We start from the raw sequence: 16,895 nt of genomic DNA on the forward strand, positions 1-16,895 counted from the left end.
TTAGTGGATTCGCAGCGAACGGTGTCTTGTGTCAGCCCACAACGCGTTCTTGGCTGGGCTTCCCTCTCCAAGGTCCACCCTCCGAACTCGCACCCGAAGCCCTTCAACGACCACCGGACTGGAGCGCGCCGCGGAATGCAGAGACGCTGTCGGAGCCCGCTGTTGGAGTCGGTCCGCTTCTGAGCGGCCACGGACACCTTTGGCGGCGGACGGCTTTGATCCCGCCGGGGGCGAGGTCGCCAGGTGTCCGCCCTTGAGAGGAGCCCCGCCCGGACCGCCGACCGGGCCGGCCGCCCCGTAACGTCACCTCCCGGCCTCTCGAGCCGTGACGCGGCCGCGGCCGCCAGCGCTGTGTCACCGACGGTGACTGTCACGCAGGCGCCGGGAGAGCGCGGAGAGAACGCCCGGTTTCTAGCAGGCGGTCCGGTCTGCCATTAAGATTATAGGGGAACGCCGGTCAGCACAAAAAGGCGCGTGGGTCCGCCGCAAACAAATTAACCAGTCAACGCGCGCTGGTGGTGAGAGCACACCGTTTTATAGCGTCCTTGGCGTGCATGAATGCAGTCAATTACCGCCTATCTTGGCTCACGATGACCAGCTTCAACGAGACCTCACAGGAACGGACGTGACCAAATTACCGCTGCGCCCACCACGGGACCAAACCGACCGGCGCGTCGCCGCGTGGGCCTCTCTATGGACGCGGCGGGCCGCTGAAAGGCGACGCTGAATTCAAACAACGCATGGAGCGAGCCTCAGTCGCCGTACAAAAAACGAATCCCGGCCTGTTTGTGGCCCAGGAATTTAGATATCAGCCGGAACAACACGTCCATATATAAACGGGAGAGACAGCGGCGGCGGGGCAAAGGGGCGCTGGTGCGCATGCGCGGAGCGCCGCGCGCCTCGTGAGGAGCTGTTAAGGCGGCGCCCTCAGGCTCTGGCCGTCGGCCGTGTCGGGTGTCGACCGATCCACGCAGCCCCGGAAGCTGGGCGGGATTCGACCGCAGTAGGCGCGCGCTGACGCTCCGTAGCTGCTGAGGCCCTGAAGCCTGGGGAACATTACCCGCGCCAGGCCACCGATGACCATACATCTGAGTCGAGCTGAACAGCTATAAGTCTGCTTCTAAGAACTGCGCACTCGGCGCCGGTGGCCCGATCCTGATGAAGACGGCAATCGAGCTGCGCAGAGCTTCATGTGACGTTCCACTGTGTTTGACCGCCGGATTGGAGACATGTCCCGAGATAGATCATGACTCGAGTCAGGAGTCCGGACCGAGTCATAGTGCAAAGGCAGCCGGACCGTAACGCAGAGGCAGTCCAAGCCATGCCACAAGAACGAGTGGAACTATGCCCCGGTGGTGTCTGGTCGCGACCCAGCAGTGTATAGCCCGGCGGTGTCTGGTCATAGCCCAGCGGTGTCTGGTCGCGGCCGGGGTACCCGCCAGTTGAAGGCCGGTGGCCGGCGATGGTGGAGTACTGGTACGCCCGACCCGTGCGGTCAGCCGCGAGGTGGGGTCAGCGTCAGACAGTCGCTGGAGTCGGGAGCCTTTGCCAGCAGAGGACCGCATGAGCGCAGAGGACAGGACAGAGGAGCAGGACCGCAGGACACAGGAGTGGGATGCGCAAGACACAGGAGCCTGAGCGCAGGACACAGGAGCATGAGCGCAGGACACAGGAGCGGGGGCACAGGACACACGAGCAGGAGCGCAGGACACACGAGCAGGAGCGCAGGACACACGAGCAGGAGCGCAGGACACGGGAGCAGGAGCGCAGGACTCACTAGCAGGAGCGCAGGACACGGGAGCAGGAGCGCAGGATACGGGAGCAGGAGTGCAGGACTCACGAGCAGGAGCGCAGGACACGGGAGCAGGAGCGGAGGACAGCGGGAGCGCAGGACAGCAGGAGCGCAGGTCTCACGAGCAGCAGCGCAGGACCCACGAGCAGGAGCGCAGGACACACGCATGCACTTCACGGTTGATCACGCTATGGCACAACCTGGCTATGCGTTTCAACACCACGTCTCTGGTGGCCAGTCTTGAACAGGCCTACTGGCTCGACGCTAACCGTAGGCAGCATGATCTGCACCAGCTGTCCACGCAAAACAGTTTGCGTAGTCCTCAGTTCCGGGGCCTATCTCGGCCACGCCATCGAGACAGACATGATATCAAATGCACCAGCGGACTCCGTTTGTTTTTTTAACAATCGTGATGACGGACTTAGCTGATATGTATAGATTAGATAGGGCTTACTGAGACCCAGCATGATGGTATGAACCCACGCACCTAGGCTTTTTGTTGAGGGTGATTGATAGAAACTAGCCGTTCAGGCAAGTGCGTAATCGAAATTAATGTTTTGACAGAGCAGCACGCTTCATTAAAACATCAGCCCGGCGCAGGCAGGTGTTGTACGGATCATGAGTCCGACTCGGAGCGAAACTCATCAGCGGGCTGGGCTCGTCTGACCTTGACGCGTGAGCCGCCGCAAGCAGCGAATCGATCAGGCGAGGAGGCACTCAACCCGACTGCGTTCCGCCGCCGCCGGGCCGCCCGGGCCTCCTTTGAAGGCGGCCGCCGCGGCCGGTCACGTGGTCGCCACGCGCGTAGCAGCGGCGCGATATGCCCCGCCGGCGTCGGCGTCTCGCGCGTGCAAAGCCGGTTGGGTCGTAACAGGCTCTTCTCGGCGGGGGTGACACGGTCCGACACGGAGGCGGCCGCGGGGATGTCGGCCCGGTTATTGATCAAGCACGCCGCCGCCGCGGCTCCTTAGCAGCCTGTTCTGGAGCGGGGAGGGGGGAGGGCGCCCTGAGTGGCAGTGTCGTGCTGGCGTGTTGTTACGACGACGCCGGGGCTAAATAAAACTGGGGGAGGGGAGAGGGCGTGCCAAACTGAACGAGCCGAAGTGCAGGTCACGACAACCTTGGCTGACTCCGGGGATTGGGGCTGTATGCGGCGCGGCGGCGCGGCTCTCAGCGGCGGTGTTAAGTGGTCGGAAACGACTGCAGCGGTTCCCAGGCCCTTCGGTCTGCTCCTGAGACAGGCGCGCGGAGGCCGCGTTCCACTGACCCCGAGTCCACGACTCCGGCCAAGTGGCGGGTCACCTGTCCTGGAGACGGTGTGCCGGTTAGCCGTGCCCCGGCCTCGGAAATAAGACGGAGAGCGCCGTTTGAAGGCTGCCGGCCGAATACGGGCAGCGCCTGCTGCTGTGACGTGTCCTCGGGTTTTGTCGCCACTCTGAAGAAGGCCTCTGATTTGCTGATGCCGTGGAAAAGCCAAGAGGCGCGACATATATGCAAAAAAACGATGTTCTCGCATAGACTTGCCCTACGCATAATGCATGATCCAACTCCTGCATTTTATATTGCAAGCTCGCTACGTAGCCTGGTAAATATTCATGAGAGTGAAATCTTAGACCGCGACTGTGAGATCAACGTTAGAAATGTTTTATGTATGGATATAATTTTCCGGAACGAATTTGATTTCAGACGTGTCGCGGCGCGGTGACAACATAAGCGGATTACGTTGGCTGGCCGGCCGACGCTAACGTCGTCTGTGGCGAGGGCCCGCCTCGAGTGACCAATTCGACGGACGACCGCAGTCAAAACACGGGAATAGCTGGCCTCTGCGCCGGCGGCGCGTCCCGTTTAATCTGGCAGCCCTCCACCCACGCAGGCGGCGTTGTTTGTCAAGATGGCAGGTCTGATCCGCGCGAGTGATCGGTCGCTCGGTGACCTCCACCCTGTTTGTTGTTCGGACAATGCAAGCAGCTAGGTGCGTCGCGCATTGCTCACCGTCAGGTGGTTATTGCAGAGTTTTGGGCGCTGGCTTGCGTGTGAAGCGTGCCGCCGGCTGGTGACAACCAGCGGCAGTCCTGAGACCCATCTGGTGACCTGCTTCACTTGTCCGTTGGACAATTAGATCGCGGGTGCGCACGTAACGAAGGTGCTATGACGCAACAAGTGCGGTCATGTGAGTTGTTAGATCTCAGCGTAAATCCGGAGTGATACCTGCGTTGTTGGATCACAGGGTTAACTGGAAGCAATACCTGCGTTGTTGGATCACGGGGCAAACTCGGAGCGACACCTGCCTGCCAGCGTTTCACCGCTGCCCCCAGCCTACGCTTTTATGATTTTGGTCTTGGCTTGCTATCGGCGGTTGGTTTTGGTCACGCGGTTCCAACATGCCGATTGTAAACGGCTAAAATAGCCGATAAATACTTCTGTTGCCATGATAGAAGCCCGGGATGACGGTCAGACAAGGAACTGGGCGGTGGCGATTTGTTGTTGTATTTTACGAAGCTTACGGTGCTGTGTTTAACAGCGCCCGTTAGAGCTGTCTGCAGATTCCACGGTTGGCTACGTGATTTGATTGCTCTGTTACATTTGTACCGCTTTTTCCCATATCGACCTTAAGCCATGCGAAACCACCACTTAAATCATGTTTATATAGCGGTATCAAGGACAGAGTACCGCATATCTTTACACGAGAAATGCTTGTTGTTTGGCTCCATAGAAATTCAATTGACTTGCTTCGACAAAGGACCGGCTAAAACATAGCGTTCCTTTGTAACAAGGCCATGATATTCGATTGTATGGATAGATCTGTATGAGAAGCAGCATTATGTCCGCAGAAAAATGTCGACGTCCTTGGCGACAAATTTCGCTGACTTCAGTGCATGCGGCTGATGCATAGAACATTCCGTGTGCACCGTGCTTTCCTAATGACCGCCACGACGTTGCTGTTGTTTATCCGCCCACTATTCATCCCTCCCTCCATCTTTTTGCGACTGTCTTTTTGTACTACCGAAGATGTCTATCTTGCGATATTGGTAGCCAACATTCGCATCACGTGCCGGGCGCATTGCGTGCCTGAGGAACGGCAGCAAAGTCACGTGGTCGCGGGGCTTTCACCGTGTAAACACAGCCGGCCTGAGGGCGCCCCAGTCTTGCACGGTATTTCTGCATGATTTCTGACCCCGGCCCACCTAGCTGGGTCAGGAGAGACGCCGTTTGGAGAGCCGAGGGTGGAGCTCACGGCGGGGGTCAGCGCAGGTCACCGCCGGGGCCTGCCGGGGGCGGGCCCGCCGCTCCGGACCACGAGCGCAGCCGTGCACCACCGGGGCCTGCGCGGCACGCGGGGCCGGAGAGATCGCAGTGACAGCGACGGGCCGGGGCCACGACCCGGGCATTACATGTCACTGCACGCACTTCTGCCGTCACAACGCACGGCGACAGCCGGGTAGTGCACCATTCACCGACGACCGCGTGTCGTTTTCTCTTTTATCGTGCCATTAGGGCGCTATTGCTGGCATTGTGGGCGCGCACCCCGGCTGTCGACCTCGCTTCAGTCGTCCGCGACGGGCCGGACGGTGACCTCACGTGGCCGGGGTCAGGGGTCACCGCCGGCCGCCCGCCCACGGACGTCGTCCGCTAATAGTGGTATCTGCGGCTGGCCGGCGTCGATCAGAATTCCAGAGATGCGGTAATACGGCGATAGGTCGGTGCGGGTCGCCTGGCTGTAATCGCTGCCGTGAGAGAGACTCGTCAGAGGCTTTCTGCTGGACGTCCGTAGCCTCCACGTGGTACGTGTAGCTGGCCGTTTGCGTTGCGTTTGTTCGGTTTGGCCAGGCCTGTGTGGAGCTGCGTAAATTTGGAAGTAGATGGTGACGTGCATGCTCCCACCCGCGTCTCTATAGTCATACATCACCCGTGTTTGCGGCTGCAGCTTCAGTATTGGCGCAGCGCCATCTGTTCCAAGGGTGCTTCATTCTACAACACTGCAGCCGCCGGTGGTGAACTCCTGTCGGCAGCCAACCGCACATCAAACAAGCAGCCGTTACTCACGTTTGTTTGAGCGCACGGACAATGGGGTCGCCCACAGCCGGCTGATATATCAAGGGTAACGGATCGATGTCATCTGTTCGTCGACGTCCATCCATAGCTTGTCGGTCTGCGGCTAACAAAAGTCGGCGCGCCGTTGTTTGCTGAGTAAGCTGAAGTCAGACTGCACTTAATGGCCGTGGCATTTACTAGGAGCGCCATGTTGCAGGTGGTGGTTGGTGGTATACTTTTTTACGTGCCATCGCATATTGAATTCCTATGCACGCAAATTTTTACACCAGTTCTGTTGACTGGTGTAAGGGCTATATCCTGGGTATAGGCTACGTCAGTTTGGCTACATCCCCGGAAAGAGTCTATCAGAACAAAGCAAGCGAACACCAAGCACAGATGCCGCATTCAGTCCACAATCCGCCACTGTGTTTAAACCACGTTGTTCTTTATTTCCTCCACTCGCCCGCGGGGAGACACTCCCGCTAATCACCGGCGTTGGGCGGCCAACCAGCCGGCATTATGCAGATGCTGCCGCTCCTGAATCGACCTCAGGCGTCGGCCCTCTGGCGGCGGCGCCTGGGGTCAGCTCCGGCCCGGCCCCAGGTCACTGACCGAGCGCCCCCCCCCCCCCCCAATGCCGTCCACTCGCGGTTGATCGGCGCGAGTGGGATCGGCGGTCGTACATTGCGGAGGCGGGCCGGCCGGGTCGTGCGGACGATTGTGGGTTAATTGCTCGGCACGAGCTAGGTGAGCGGCACGGTCCGGTTTGGACCGCCGCGGGGCTGGCCGGCAGCGTCTGTCGGGCGGAGAGTGCAGCGGGGAGATGCAGAGCAGCGAGGAAGAACGGCGGCTGGCGAGCAGGCGGAGACGAGGTCAATGGGTCAGATCGATTCGTGACTGAAAAGCTGCTATTGAAACTGGACTTTTTCACGGCGCTCAGTGGTTTGCCGTCACCGAAGCTCTCCCCGCCTGCAAAACAGCCTCTCGGACGGCCCGCATTCCCGTTGCGACCGGCGCCGTAAAACACGACTCTCGTACGGCGCTGCGTGATCCACGGGCCGACATACCACACGCCTTTCACTTTCCTCATCTGCCTGCCCATCGCCGGACTGAGGGCGCCCGACGAAGGGTGCTGTTCGAGTCGGGAGGCTCGCTGCCGCTGCCGCCTCCGCCTCCGCCACCGCCCCGACAGCCCGCCAGCAGACCGTGACGGCGGCCCGCGTGACCCTGCCACCGCCCGACGGCTCCTGCGGCCTACCGTGACGTCACGCAGGCGTCGGCTACGATTGGCTGGTTTCTGAATCACTCTTCCTTGGCGGCGGAAACTCGCGTCGACTGCGTTCCTTTCCCGTCGTTGTTTGTTCTCGCCCGCCTTTTGTTGCGCAATCTACACGGCTTCCCGCCTAAAGACGGCGATTCCCACGTTTGGGTCGGCGCGCTTCTGTCGTGAAGAGCATGCTCCGTGTAGCCCGGCTCGTTGCATACGCAACGACTTTCTTTCACTCGACTCGATGATTGAAATGTGATGTAATGCACTGGCTACACTTTCAGCTGATTATGAAGAGCGTCGAGAAGGCCTTTGTGTGTAATTTATGTGAGAGACCATGTCGCAATGTTTATTTCGAGGCGTAGTGAAGAGCTCGGTTTGGCAACATGGCAAACGTGTTGCCATGTTGCCACAACACAGCAATAACAACGCGTCAGCGGCTCATGGCCTGCAGTATGTCTGACGTCTGCCGCGCGACAGCGGTCAACTCCGACCAACTGGAACCGAACACAAACCCCCGCGACATGTCCGGCGTAGTCTCAAACTTGGGGCATCAACTCACAAACTGTGGTTGTACAAACGCCGAAACACTCGTCCCGGGACACGTTACCTCGTCTCAGAGATTCCGGTCGCATTCGGCTGCGTCACCTAGTTCCCATGGGCTTTTGACCTCGCTGCCGGCAATTGATAGCGAAGCCTGGCGATAAACCCGCCTTGACTCCGGTCTGTCCTCCCTTTTGAGAACTTTCCTCGCAGGTTTCCCACCCACTGATCACGTGCCATGAACTGGCGCCCGGTCCGTTTTCCCGCTGCGCGACTGACCGCGGTGGGCGGCGCCCGAGGCGGCTCGGGCCGAGTCCGAGCGTGACCCCTGCGTGACCTGTGACCTCTGTTGCCAGGTCCCGGCGAGAAGGCGGAGACGGACGACGAGGGGATCGAACGGGACTCGGGCGACTCGGACGACGATCTTCACATGGTTCGACTACAGGAGGTCATCGATGTGAGTATTTCTGACGGCACAAGCGGAGCGTTTCAAAACGATTTGTAACGCTCTTGAGTTATAGCAGTTGATCGCGGTTTACCGTTACATCCGCTGGTCGCGTTTTGAGGGTACTTGTTTTCGAGCCTCGCATGCTCATAGGCAGATCTGGCACCTAAAAGGGACTGTGAGCATATTCGTCCACATGTCCTTTGCAGATCGTATCTGGGGCCGAATTAACCTGCCAAATCGCCGGTAGAGCCGGCGGTGGCTGTGAGCGTGTTCGAATCGCCGGTAGAGCCGACGGTGATTGTGAGCGTTTTCGAATCGCCGGTAGAGCCGGCAGTGGCTGTGAGCGTGTTCGAATCGCCGGCAGAGTCGGCGGTGGCTGTGAGCGTGTTCGAATCGCCGGCAGAGTCGGCGGTGGCTGTGAGCGTGTTCGAATCGCCGGTAGAGCCGGCGGTGGCTGTGAGCGTGTTCGAATCGCCGGTAGAGCCGGCGGTGGCCGTGAGCGTGTTGGTCCAGACACCCTGGCTGGATTAAACCTCAGGCTGAATCGCATCGTGCGAAGTGTAATGAAATCCGGCATGCCGTGACTGGGTTGCTACTGCGGCGGTGCTTATGGTCACGAGAGGGCGTCATTGAACACTGCGGACCTCGCCGCTGTTCCTTGTTCCTGGTGTGAAAAAACTGAACAGCCTGCGGTGACCTGATGAGAACGTTTGGGTGGAAAACGACACCCGATGGGAAAAGCATCCGCTCTTTACCCGCCTTTTTGCTCCCAAATTTTCCCATCCTAAAGCTGTGTCCTAATTACGCATTGTTCTTTCAGTCAATAGAGCAGAATAGATCACTCCATACGGCTGCCAGTTGTGTCCATTGCCTTTTGTGACCTCGCGAACGAAGGCAATTGCCTGATATAGCTATTGGCATGTCGGTCGGTTCATACAGAATCTACTACTCTTTGCATACCTCCGCAGCAGATGCGACGCATTGCTGCGCTAGCAGTGCACTGATAGGCGCACCACCAGCACACTTCCAGGGATAACGGGGCAGGCACCACGGCATGTTATGACCATGGCATGTATATTTATGATTGCCTTCCGGGAATGACATCTGGCCTGCACATGCTGTGTTACTGACGAAAGTCTTCCTATTTCCCGTCGGAATGTTCAATAAGCCCAGTTGAATCTATGAGTGCAAGCGCAATGCTCAGAGGGAACAAAGGTCGGCTACGCAGCGAACATTTCACTCCAGTTTTGCATGGTAGTCACTCCCGGCCCTGCGGTCGTCCCCCACACGTCAGCCCGGCTGTAGCAGGACTCTTCCAGCGTCACACGTTGCACGAGGTCACAGAACCTCTCAACGCCCCTCCCCCTCGCTCCCGACGGTCACGGCCCGCCACACATCACGGGATGGACGCCCGGCAGTCAGGCGCAGCTCAGCAGCGGCGGCTGTGCGTAACAGCTCACTCTGCACCCTCAGATGCCTCGGCTGGCGCGCGCGGTCTGGCCGGCGGCAGCATCCTGCTCGCCAACCCATAAACCCACTTATTGACGCTCTCATCGACCGGTGCTGCACTCGTGCAAATCTGGCAGCGCGTCCATAAACAGCACGCCACCGGCAGGCGGCGTCCGCCGCCGCCGCGCGGGGCGGGATGACCTCTCTCCGGCGCGTTGGACCGGGCGCCGCCGACCGCCCTCCCCCGCCGACGACGGAAGAGTAACGGCGTCGTTGAGAGACGGCCGCATGGAGACGTCCCGCTGGGATATACATGGACGCGCCTGGCGTGTCGCCGCGGCCGCCGCGGCCGCCAGTCTCGGCACGCCTCTCAGCTGCGGGGCGGGGCACAGGCGGCGTGCTGCAAGGTCGTGTAGTCGGAACGTTCTAGAATCCACCGTCGCCACACAGCAGAGTGTGGCGATGGGGAAGACTACGCCGGCAGTTGTGTCCGATGCCAAGTGCATGCTAGACATCAGACAGACATTCGGTGTTCGTGCGGCGCTCCTGCAGTCCACGCACCGCACGTTCCTGCAGTCCACGCACCGTACGGTCCTGCAGTCCACGTAGCTCACGCTCCTGCGATCGCTCACACGGACGTGGGTGCACGGCGCCCGTGCAGGCGAGACAAGTGCGATAGCATCAGTCGGACGACCGCCGTAAATACGGCACGAGCGCTGACGGCGCGGTGGGCGACGCGCGCGGTGCCCTGCGCCCGGCCCGCCCCGGCTCCCTGCGGGGGGGGGGGGGGGGGGGGGTGGCGGGCGGCGCTAGCCGTTAGGGACATCTGCAGGGGTGATCGTGCTGGTTGGGCTACCAGTCTTGTGTCGATGAACGATTAAGCCATTACGTTGGTGCGACATTGCAGTAATTCACTGCGTGGTGAGGATGGACTGAATTAGTGCAGAGCTGGGTGATGGTGATGAATGATTGATACCCGTGCAGCTCTAATTTTATGCGGACAATATTTTATCGTGCCGTGTTATTAGGATTTTCGCCTTAGTGAGGAGGAGAATGGCCTACTACCAAATGTTCTATTACGAGATTTACACACGTCATTAGGGTACGAGCGACACACTTCCACGTTTTCCTCGGTCGACTTGGCCGGATCTAAATTCCATACCGTTTCTCAGCAACATTCATAATTAGGCTGGAGCGATAAATATTCGGAGCATCTGCAAAACGCGTGACGCGCAGTTTACATGAAGTGCATTTTGAATAGCTGTGTGACGTCACTGCGCGCTTCAAAAGGCCGGTTCTCGGACACGCGTGTTCTTTTAAGGTTCTGGCGTCGTCAGTGGAGTCAGAATAGTGATCGCGGTGCAGGTTATGCCCATAACAATACTATTCAGAATCCTTCCGCCAAGGTGGATTGTGCTGGTCACTTCTCTGCCCTCGTCATTCATTGCTCTTCATGTGCATTACATCCTCAAGTTGATGTCATTTTCTTGAATGATAAGTAAACGTCGTCAATGAACGGAGCTCAGACAAAAAATTTTCAACAGCTTTCCCTCAAAAAGTCTACAAAGTCGCTGACCCGTTTTCCTCTTATGCTACCACCATCTGCTGACAATCTGCCGATATCCTTGTGGGGCCCCCTCCGACGTCGACAGAGGTTCCTGCGGCTCGTCCTCCGCCGCACTCCTCCCGCCGTCGCCCCTCTTACCCTCCCTCCTCCTCTGACGCCGACAGAGGTTCTCGCGGCGCGTCCTCCGCCGCGGTCCTTCCGCCGTCGCCCCTCTAACCCCAGCCCCCTCCGTCGACAGCGATGCGTCAACCACCTGGAGCGGCCGACGAGCTCGGAGCAGCACTTCCGCGCCGTCTGCCGAGCGCTGGTGGCCGAGACGCTCGAGTTGACCACGTTCCTGAAGGTGGTGCGCCAGGGCACGGGAGAGCTGCGCCGCATCACCGACGAGCGAGGCCACCAGCCGGGGCCGGACGCCATGGACGGGCTGAACCACCAGCAGTGGGTGAGTGGTGTGACGACGACGAAGGCGGGGCTGGGTCGAGACTCGAGACGGTGAGGCTTGTTAGGGGGGGGGGGGGGGTTAGCCGCTGGCGCTGACATGGCGAGCATTGGAGGGGGTTACCCGCCCGACCGTTGGGCATCTGACATGGAGAGGGGCTCAAACATCAACAGTGCGCGGTTGCCACAGGCTGTGGCTTGAAGCAATACCACAGCGAACAATAAGTGAGTGGCCCGATTGTCTTTTGTACTGGCTTGTCGTGGCCTGTGCCTGTTGCTCTCAGTTTAGGCTCGGGCGCCCCGCACCTTGCTGGACCGCGCTGGTCTTTCGGGCCCCAGCAAAGTCTGAATGCCCTGCGGCGAAGCGGGCGATGGACGTGCACGACAGCGCTGCGCTGACATTGAACAGCGAGTGACATGGCTTGACATGATGCTGCTGGTTTTTGTGCCTCCCGTCCTGCAACAGGCCTGGTCATTGTACCCATGCTACCCGCAGATGACCCTCGTGTGGACGCACCTCGAAGCCTCACTTGTGCGCATCATTCCGTTTGACTTGACCCGACCTGACATGACCCGGCCACCGGAGAAACGGGTGCTTTGTGCCACCACTCTCCGGTGCTGTGGCCAGATCTGGCTCAGTCCATCGTGACCCACTGCGGTAATAACAAGCTGAAGCGGTGCTCAAGTGAACGACCACGGTTGGGTTATCTGACCTGGCCCTTGGAAATGGGTTGGTTCCGTAGGTTAAGGCGTGTTTAACTAGCGACCATCGCACTAGCACATGGTCTGATTGGGTCAGATGGAACCATTTTGGGTGCACTGCTGTAAGCGATCCGCCATAAGCCGTTGAATAGCGCGGCGTAACGGAGTCAGCGGGTGGGCTTTTGTTTTATTATGCGAGCGGTGTGAATTCGTCGGGTTTCGGGGCTGTATTACATTGTCATAAGCCGCGGTGGCCGCAGCGCCAGGTACGTTGAGCCGTATCAGGCCGGCGGAAAACGCCGCTTGTACCGACGTTGTGGTCGCCGTCACTTTGCTGGTCAACCGCGAAGTAGAATCAGCCTTGTAGGCAAATCGTAAAACACTTCAACATTATTTATATGAAATGTTCGCTGTCTTGTCTCTGCCGTGTGAGCATCCTAATAATGCTAGATTTCAGTATGTGGATGTTTTTGCTGTTTGCTCTGTGGTCTGTATGATGTATCCGTAACCCTTTTCGTGCATTTGATGACCACAACCCTTTTCTTCTCCACAAGCTACCCTTTTGTCTTTGCTTGCACCTTGTCAACGGATATCGTTGTATGGTATGGTAGAGTACAGACAGATAACTATTTCTGCATGAGCTGGAAGTTTTTGAATTGACCGGCGTCATGGGTTATCTTGTTGACTTTGTCAATCACCCGTTTACACTCACGACGTCGAAGTGCTTCCTCCGGGTTGGTGGAAGGGTTATAGTTAGAGCTCGTGAGCCACCTATCCTGCGCACTCATCCCATGTCTCTGAAAATGGCGTTCTGTCAGTCGTTCTGAGAAGCTGCACTTGGCCATCTCCAGGACCATGAATACGGATTCCGTGTTCTGCTCACAGAGCTGGAACGATGAAAGACCCGAGTGCGTGACAGAGCCAAATCTCCCGCGAATGCCTGACGGCTTCTGCGCCAAGCGAGACCATCCCAATTGTTTATCGCGTCACGCAAGGGAAATTGGCAGCCATAAAGCCGACTGGCACAGTGTAATCATTCGCCGCTGAGCGCGCGCATTCGGCGGCGCTTCGAGGCAAGGTCTGGGGCTTTTCAGCGAATAAACTCAGACAGCGCGCGTGCGCTGAGGAGCCTGTCTGTCTGGTTGTGAATCTGCATAGTGGAAATTCTGCTGGTTGGTTTGTGCGAATGCTAATCTCGTGCGCGAATTTCGTTCCCGCTTGCGCTCGCATGATCTTTTAGATACGATCTGTTGTCGTTTCTAACAGGTTTACTTTCGCGCCCGCAGTTTATGTGCGCGGTAAAATAGTTGGATGCATGATCACTCGCTATTTATGCCGTCGGTTTTCTGTAAGCGTTTTGTTAGTCACCGCATTATTCATTTTTAAAAAGCACTCGAAGCCCTCACGATGCAGTCATCCTGTCCATCCAATCTCGTCGACGACGTGCGGTCGTCACGCTTGTCTCGACGGCAGAAAAACTGCCTGAATTCCTGTCATCAGCAGCAAAGCATATACTTTTAGATCTCAAGCCCACATCTTTAGCGTCATGCATGCGCTTCTCATTATAATGGCAAGTGCTGTTGAAATCGTCAGTCAGCCCGGAACCAGTTGAACGTGCGAGACGCGCTCCATAATTCAATACCAACCAGAAAGTAAACACCAATTGAATTTGATGACGGATGATTGAGTGTTGTGACGAAACGTGCCATATGTGTCTGCGAGCATGTGCACTACGGATATCACCAATCTTCTCATTTACACTCAACGACATATGTGGTGCGAAAATGACCATTATGAATATGCGCTTGCAAGAGGGACATTGCGTCACCCACGGTGACATACATGTGATTGTTTCCGGTTCAGGCAGGTTTCCTCCCTGCTGCCCGACCCGCCAGCACTGTCCGCCGCCCCGTTCGGCCGGCACACAAACTATCACCATTATGAATTGGACTGGGTTGGTGAGGCCTTCCATGCAGTTGGCAGGTTTGCTGGAGACTGCAGAGGTATTCAACAGGTGCCCGTTGGGGCTGTTTCAGCGGATGTCTGAATAGTTTTCTGGTGTGTGAAGGCATTGGCTGAGACACTTTCCTCTTCACTATCAATTTATCTCCATAATTCGTCACAACGTCCATTCTATACTTGACTAGTGTTCATGCAGCTGTCGTTAGTTGGTTGAGGTGGGAAGCAGTCTTGGGAATTCTCCTGGTATACGTTGGACAGCTGCGACTTTTACTTCGTTTCCCTGATGCAATGCCATGGAGTTGGTGTGAAGTCTTAAGTGGCGGAGGGGAAGGGAAGGGGGAGAGACGGGTGCCCCTGCCCACACCGCTCCTGCCGTTTCCTAATGAAGGGCCCTTGGGTCTTGCAAACGCATTGCTTAGACCTAGATTCATGATCTTCCAACGTCCTTTATTGGCGCTGGACCACGCCGCTTTACGGAATCTGGCCTCAGTCTGTCCAGCCACGCCGGGTGACCGTTCTCGGGGGAGGGAGGAGGAGACACTCTACGCCAGCCTACCGTTCTATGGAGAGCTGCATCGACCGTAATCTAACCACCCACGGCAACAGAGCTAAGCGCTTACCATACCTACCGACCAGTCCCCGCATCCCCCCCCCCCGTCAGTGACCGAAGCATGTGACCTGGTGGCAAGCCTGCTGGTGCGCGCGTGCCCCCCCCCCCCCCCCTCCCGCCAATCGGTAACCTGGATTCCATGGCGGCGGCCGGTCTGACTGCTCGTATTTATACGGCGGGACCAGGTCAGCCCGCGCCGGTCCGGCCCGAATACCATTACGCCACGTCCCAGCCACGGCCGGCGCCGCCGCCGCGCGTCCGATGCCGGTGTTTTCAGTGCGGGCGGGGAGGGCGATCATTTAAGCACGGCCCGGCGTTAGTAGCTGACGTGGAGCCGCCAGCGGGCGGGGAGGGCGATCATTTAAGCACGGCCCGGCGTTAGTAGCTGACGTGGGAGCTGCCAGCGGGCGGGGTGTCAACGGTTTGATGTGTGTGTTAGGACCGAGACTAAAATCCCATTTCTGTTCATAGCCGACACATGAGTGGATTGCTAAGGTAGGAGCACGTCTCTGGGCAAAGAGCCTATGTTTCTATGTACTCTCGAAATTCCCTTTTTGCCTGTTAGGTTTTGGTTTTTCTATCCAGACAAATTTTGCGTGGCTTGGCGCTAGCCGTACTGGCGTGGCCTGGCGTATTGCGGCCTCGATCTACCCCTCACTGCCCCGCATGATTCGCACGAGGCCCAACCCGGGCGTCCAGCTCCACAGCCCGGAAGCCATGTGGTCCCGTGACGTCACTCGGGCCGTGCTGGCCAGCTGGCACCGTCGTGCGGGTTTCTCCGCGGCAGCAATCGCGGCGCTTCTGCAGCTCTCGCTGCGGGTACGGCGGCGGCGGCATCAGTCGTGGTCCGGCACGACAAAAACGGCGCGCCGGCCCTGAGAGCGCGCCAAAGAGGCGTCGCGCGCAGAGGTCGCGGTTAGATAATATGAGGACGTGACGAAGAGCGTGCGGCTCGTGCGGCGCGGTCGTCGCGGGTGTCATGTGTTATGGACGGCTGCGCGTGACCACCCTCGTCGTCCTCCAGCAGCCCTGGTGGCCTCTGCCACGGATGAAACCATGGGGGGCAGGGGAGGGGACATGTCCCCCGGAATTTTACCGAAACGACGTTTCGTCCCAGCCTTTGCGAATTGTCAGCGGAACGTAGAGGTTTTTTCAAAGGGTTTCATTACATGACCACCGCCTCGGGTCAGATTGTCTCTCCATATTCCTATTTGTCCGTTCCCCGATCGCTGAATCGTGGTAACAATAAGTTCCGATCCGCAGCCGCCATGGGTCCCGCTCAGGCACCGTGCAAAGGCAGTCATACCGTGTCATGTGCAATGCCTTGATATCGCGCAACCGCCCGCCCGCCCGGCACGAGGATCTGCGAGGCCCTCTGAACCGCGATCAAACACAACCTCTTCGTATGGGGCCTCGCACGTCGCTTGTTAAAGAGCAGCCGCCGGGATTGAGGGCTCGCCGACACACGGCTCTGGCGCCGTGCTTGACGTACTCTGTCGGCTTGCTCCGCATGCTCGCCCCACGACGCTGCTACGCTGGGGTTGGGCGTGGGACGAGCCAGTTTCATGTAATCGCAGGAGTCAAACTTAAAGGAAATTGGTTCTCTTATGGAAGCTAGTTGTACCAGAAGGCGTTACCCGCAGCTTTATGGGAATCAGAACAGACCTTGGCAGGTGTTGTTTTAATGTAACATGACGCACCTTGATGCGTGCTCTTTAACGGAGTGCCAGTGACTGTGGTTACATTACATATGGTAGCATATAATGCATGTAATGCATGTAATGCATGCATGTAATGCATGTACCACATGTAATGCATACATTGCATGTGGTAACATTAGATCTCAGGGACACTGCCTCTACTGGGATTCCAACTCACTCCTTTCCATGAGAGCCGAAGGTGCCAGCCACTCGACTATTGCCCCTAAATTGGCGGCACATGGCGTGAGAGCATTCTGGATATGATAATGACTGTGATACGGTGGGTATGACAGCTGACTGACTAACACGATGTGATAGCTGACGTGTCAGTATAGCCATCTGAGCCTGCGTTACGTCAATGCACTAGTGGCAATGCCGCATTCGA

At 58.0% G+C, this 16,895-nt stretch overlaps 1 protein-coding gene across 3 annotated transcripts in view; it reads left to right on the forward strand.

Annotated features, from left to right (window-relative positions):
• Window positions 1–16,895, forward strand: part of LOC119105723 (protein spire homolog 1) — a 100,425-nt gene that overhangs the window by 49,443 nt on the left and 34,087 nt on the right. For all 3 annotated transcript variants that reach the window (XM_037229202.1, XM_037229203.1, XM_037229204.1), the window contains 2 exons: window positions 7,991–8,091; window positions 11,337–11,540. In XM_037229202.1, coding sequence (XP_037085097.1) covers window positions 7,991–8,091; window positions 11,337–11,540 — 305 coding nt within the window. The remainder of the gene's footprint in view (window positions 1–7,990; window positions 8,092–11,336; window positions 11,541–16,895) is intronic.

Source organism: Pollicipes pollicipes, unplaced genomic scaffold (assembly GCF_011947565.3).
Source record: "Pollicipes pollicipes isolate AB1234 unplaced genomic scaffold, Ppol_2.1 Scaffold_6138;HRSCAF=7277_pilon_pilon_pilon, whole genome shotgun sequence".
Classification (NCBI taxonomy): Eukaryota; Metazoa; Arthropoda; class Thecostraca; order Pollicipedomorpha; family Pollicipedidae; genus Pollicipes; species Pollicipes pollicipes.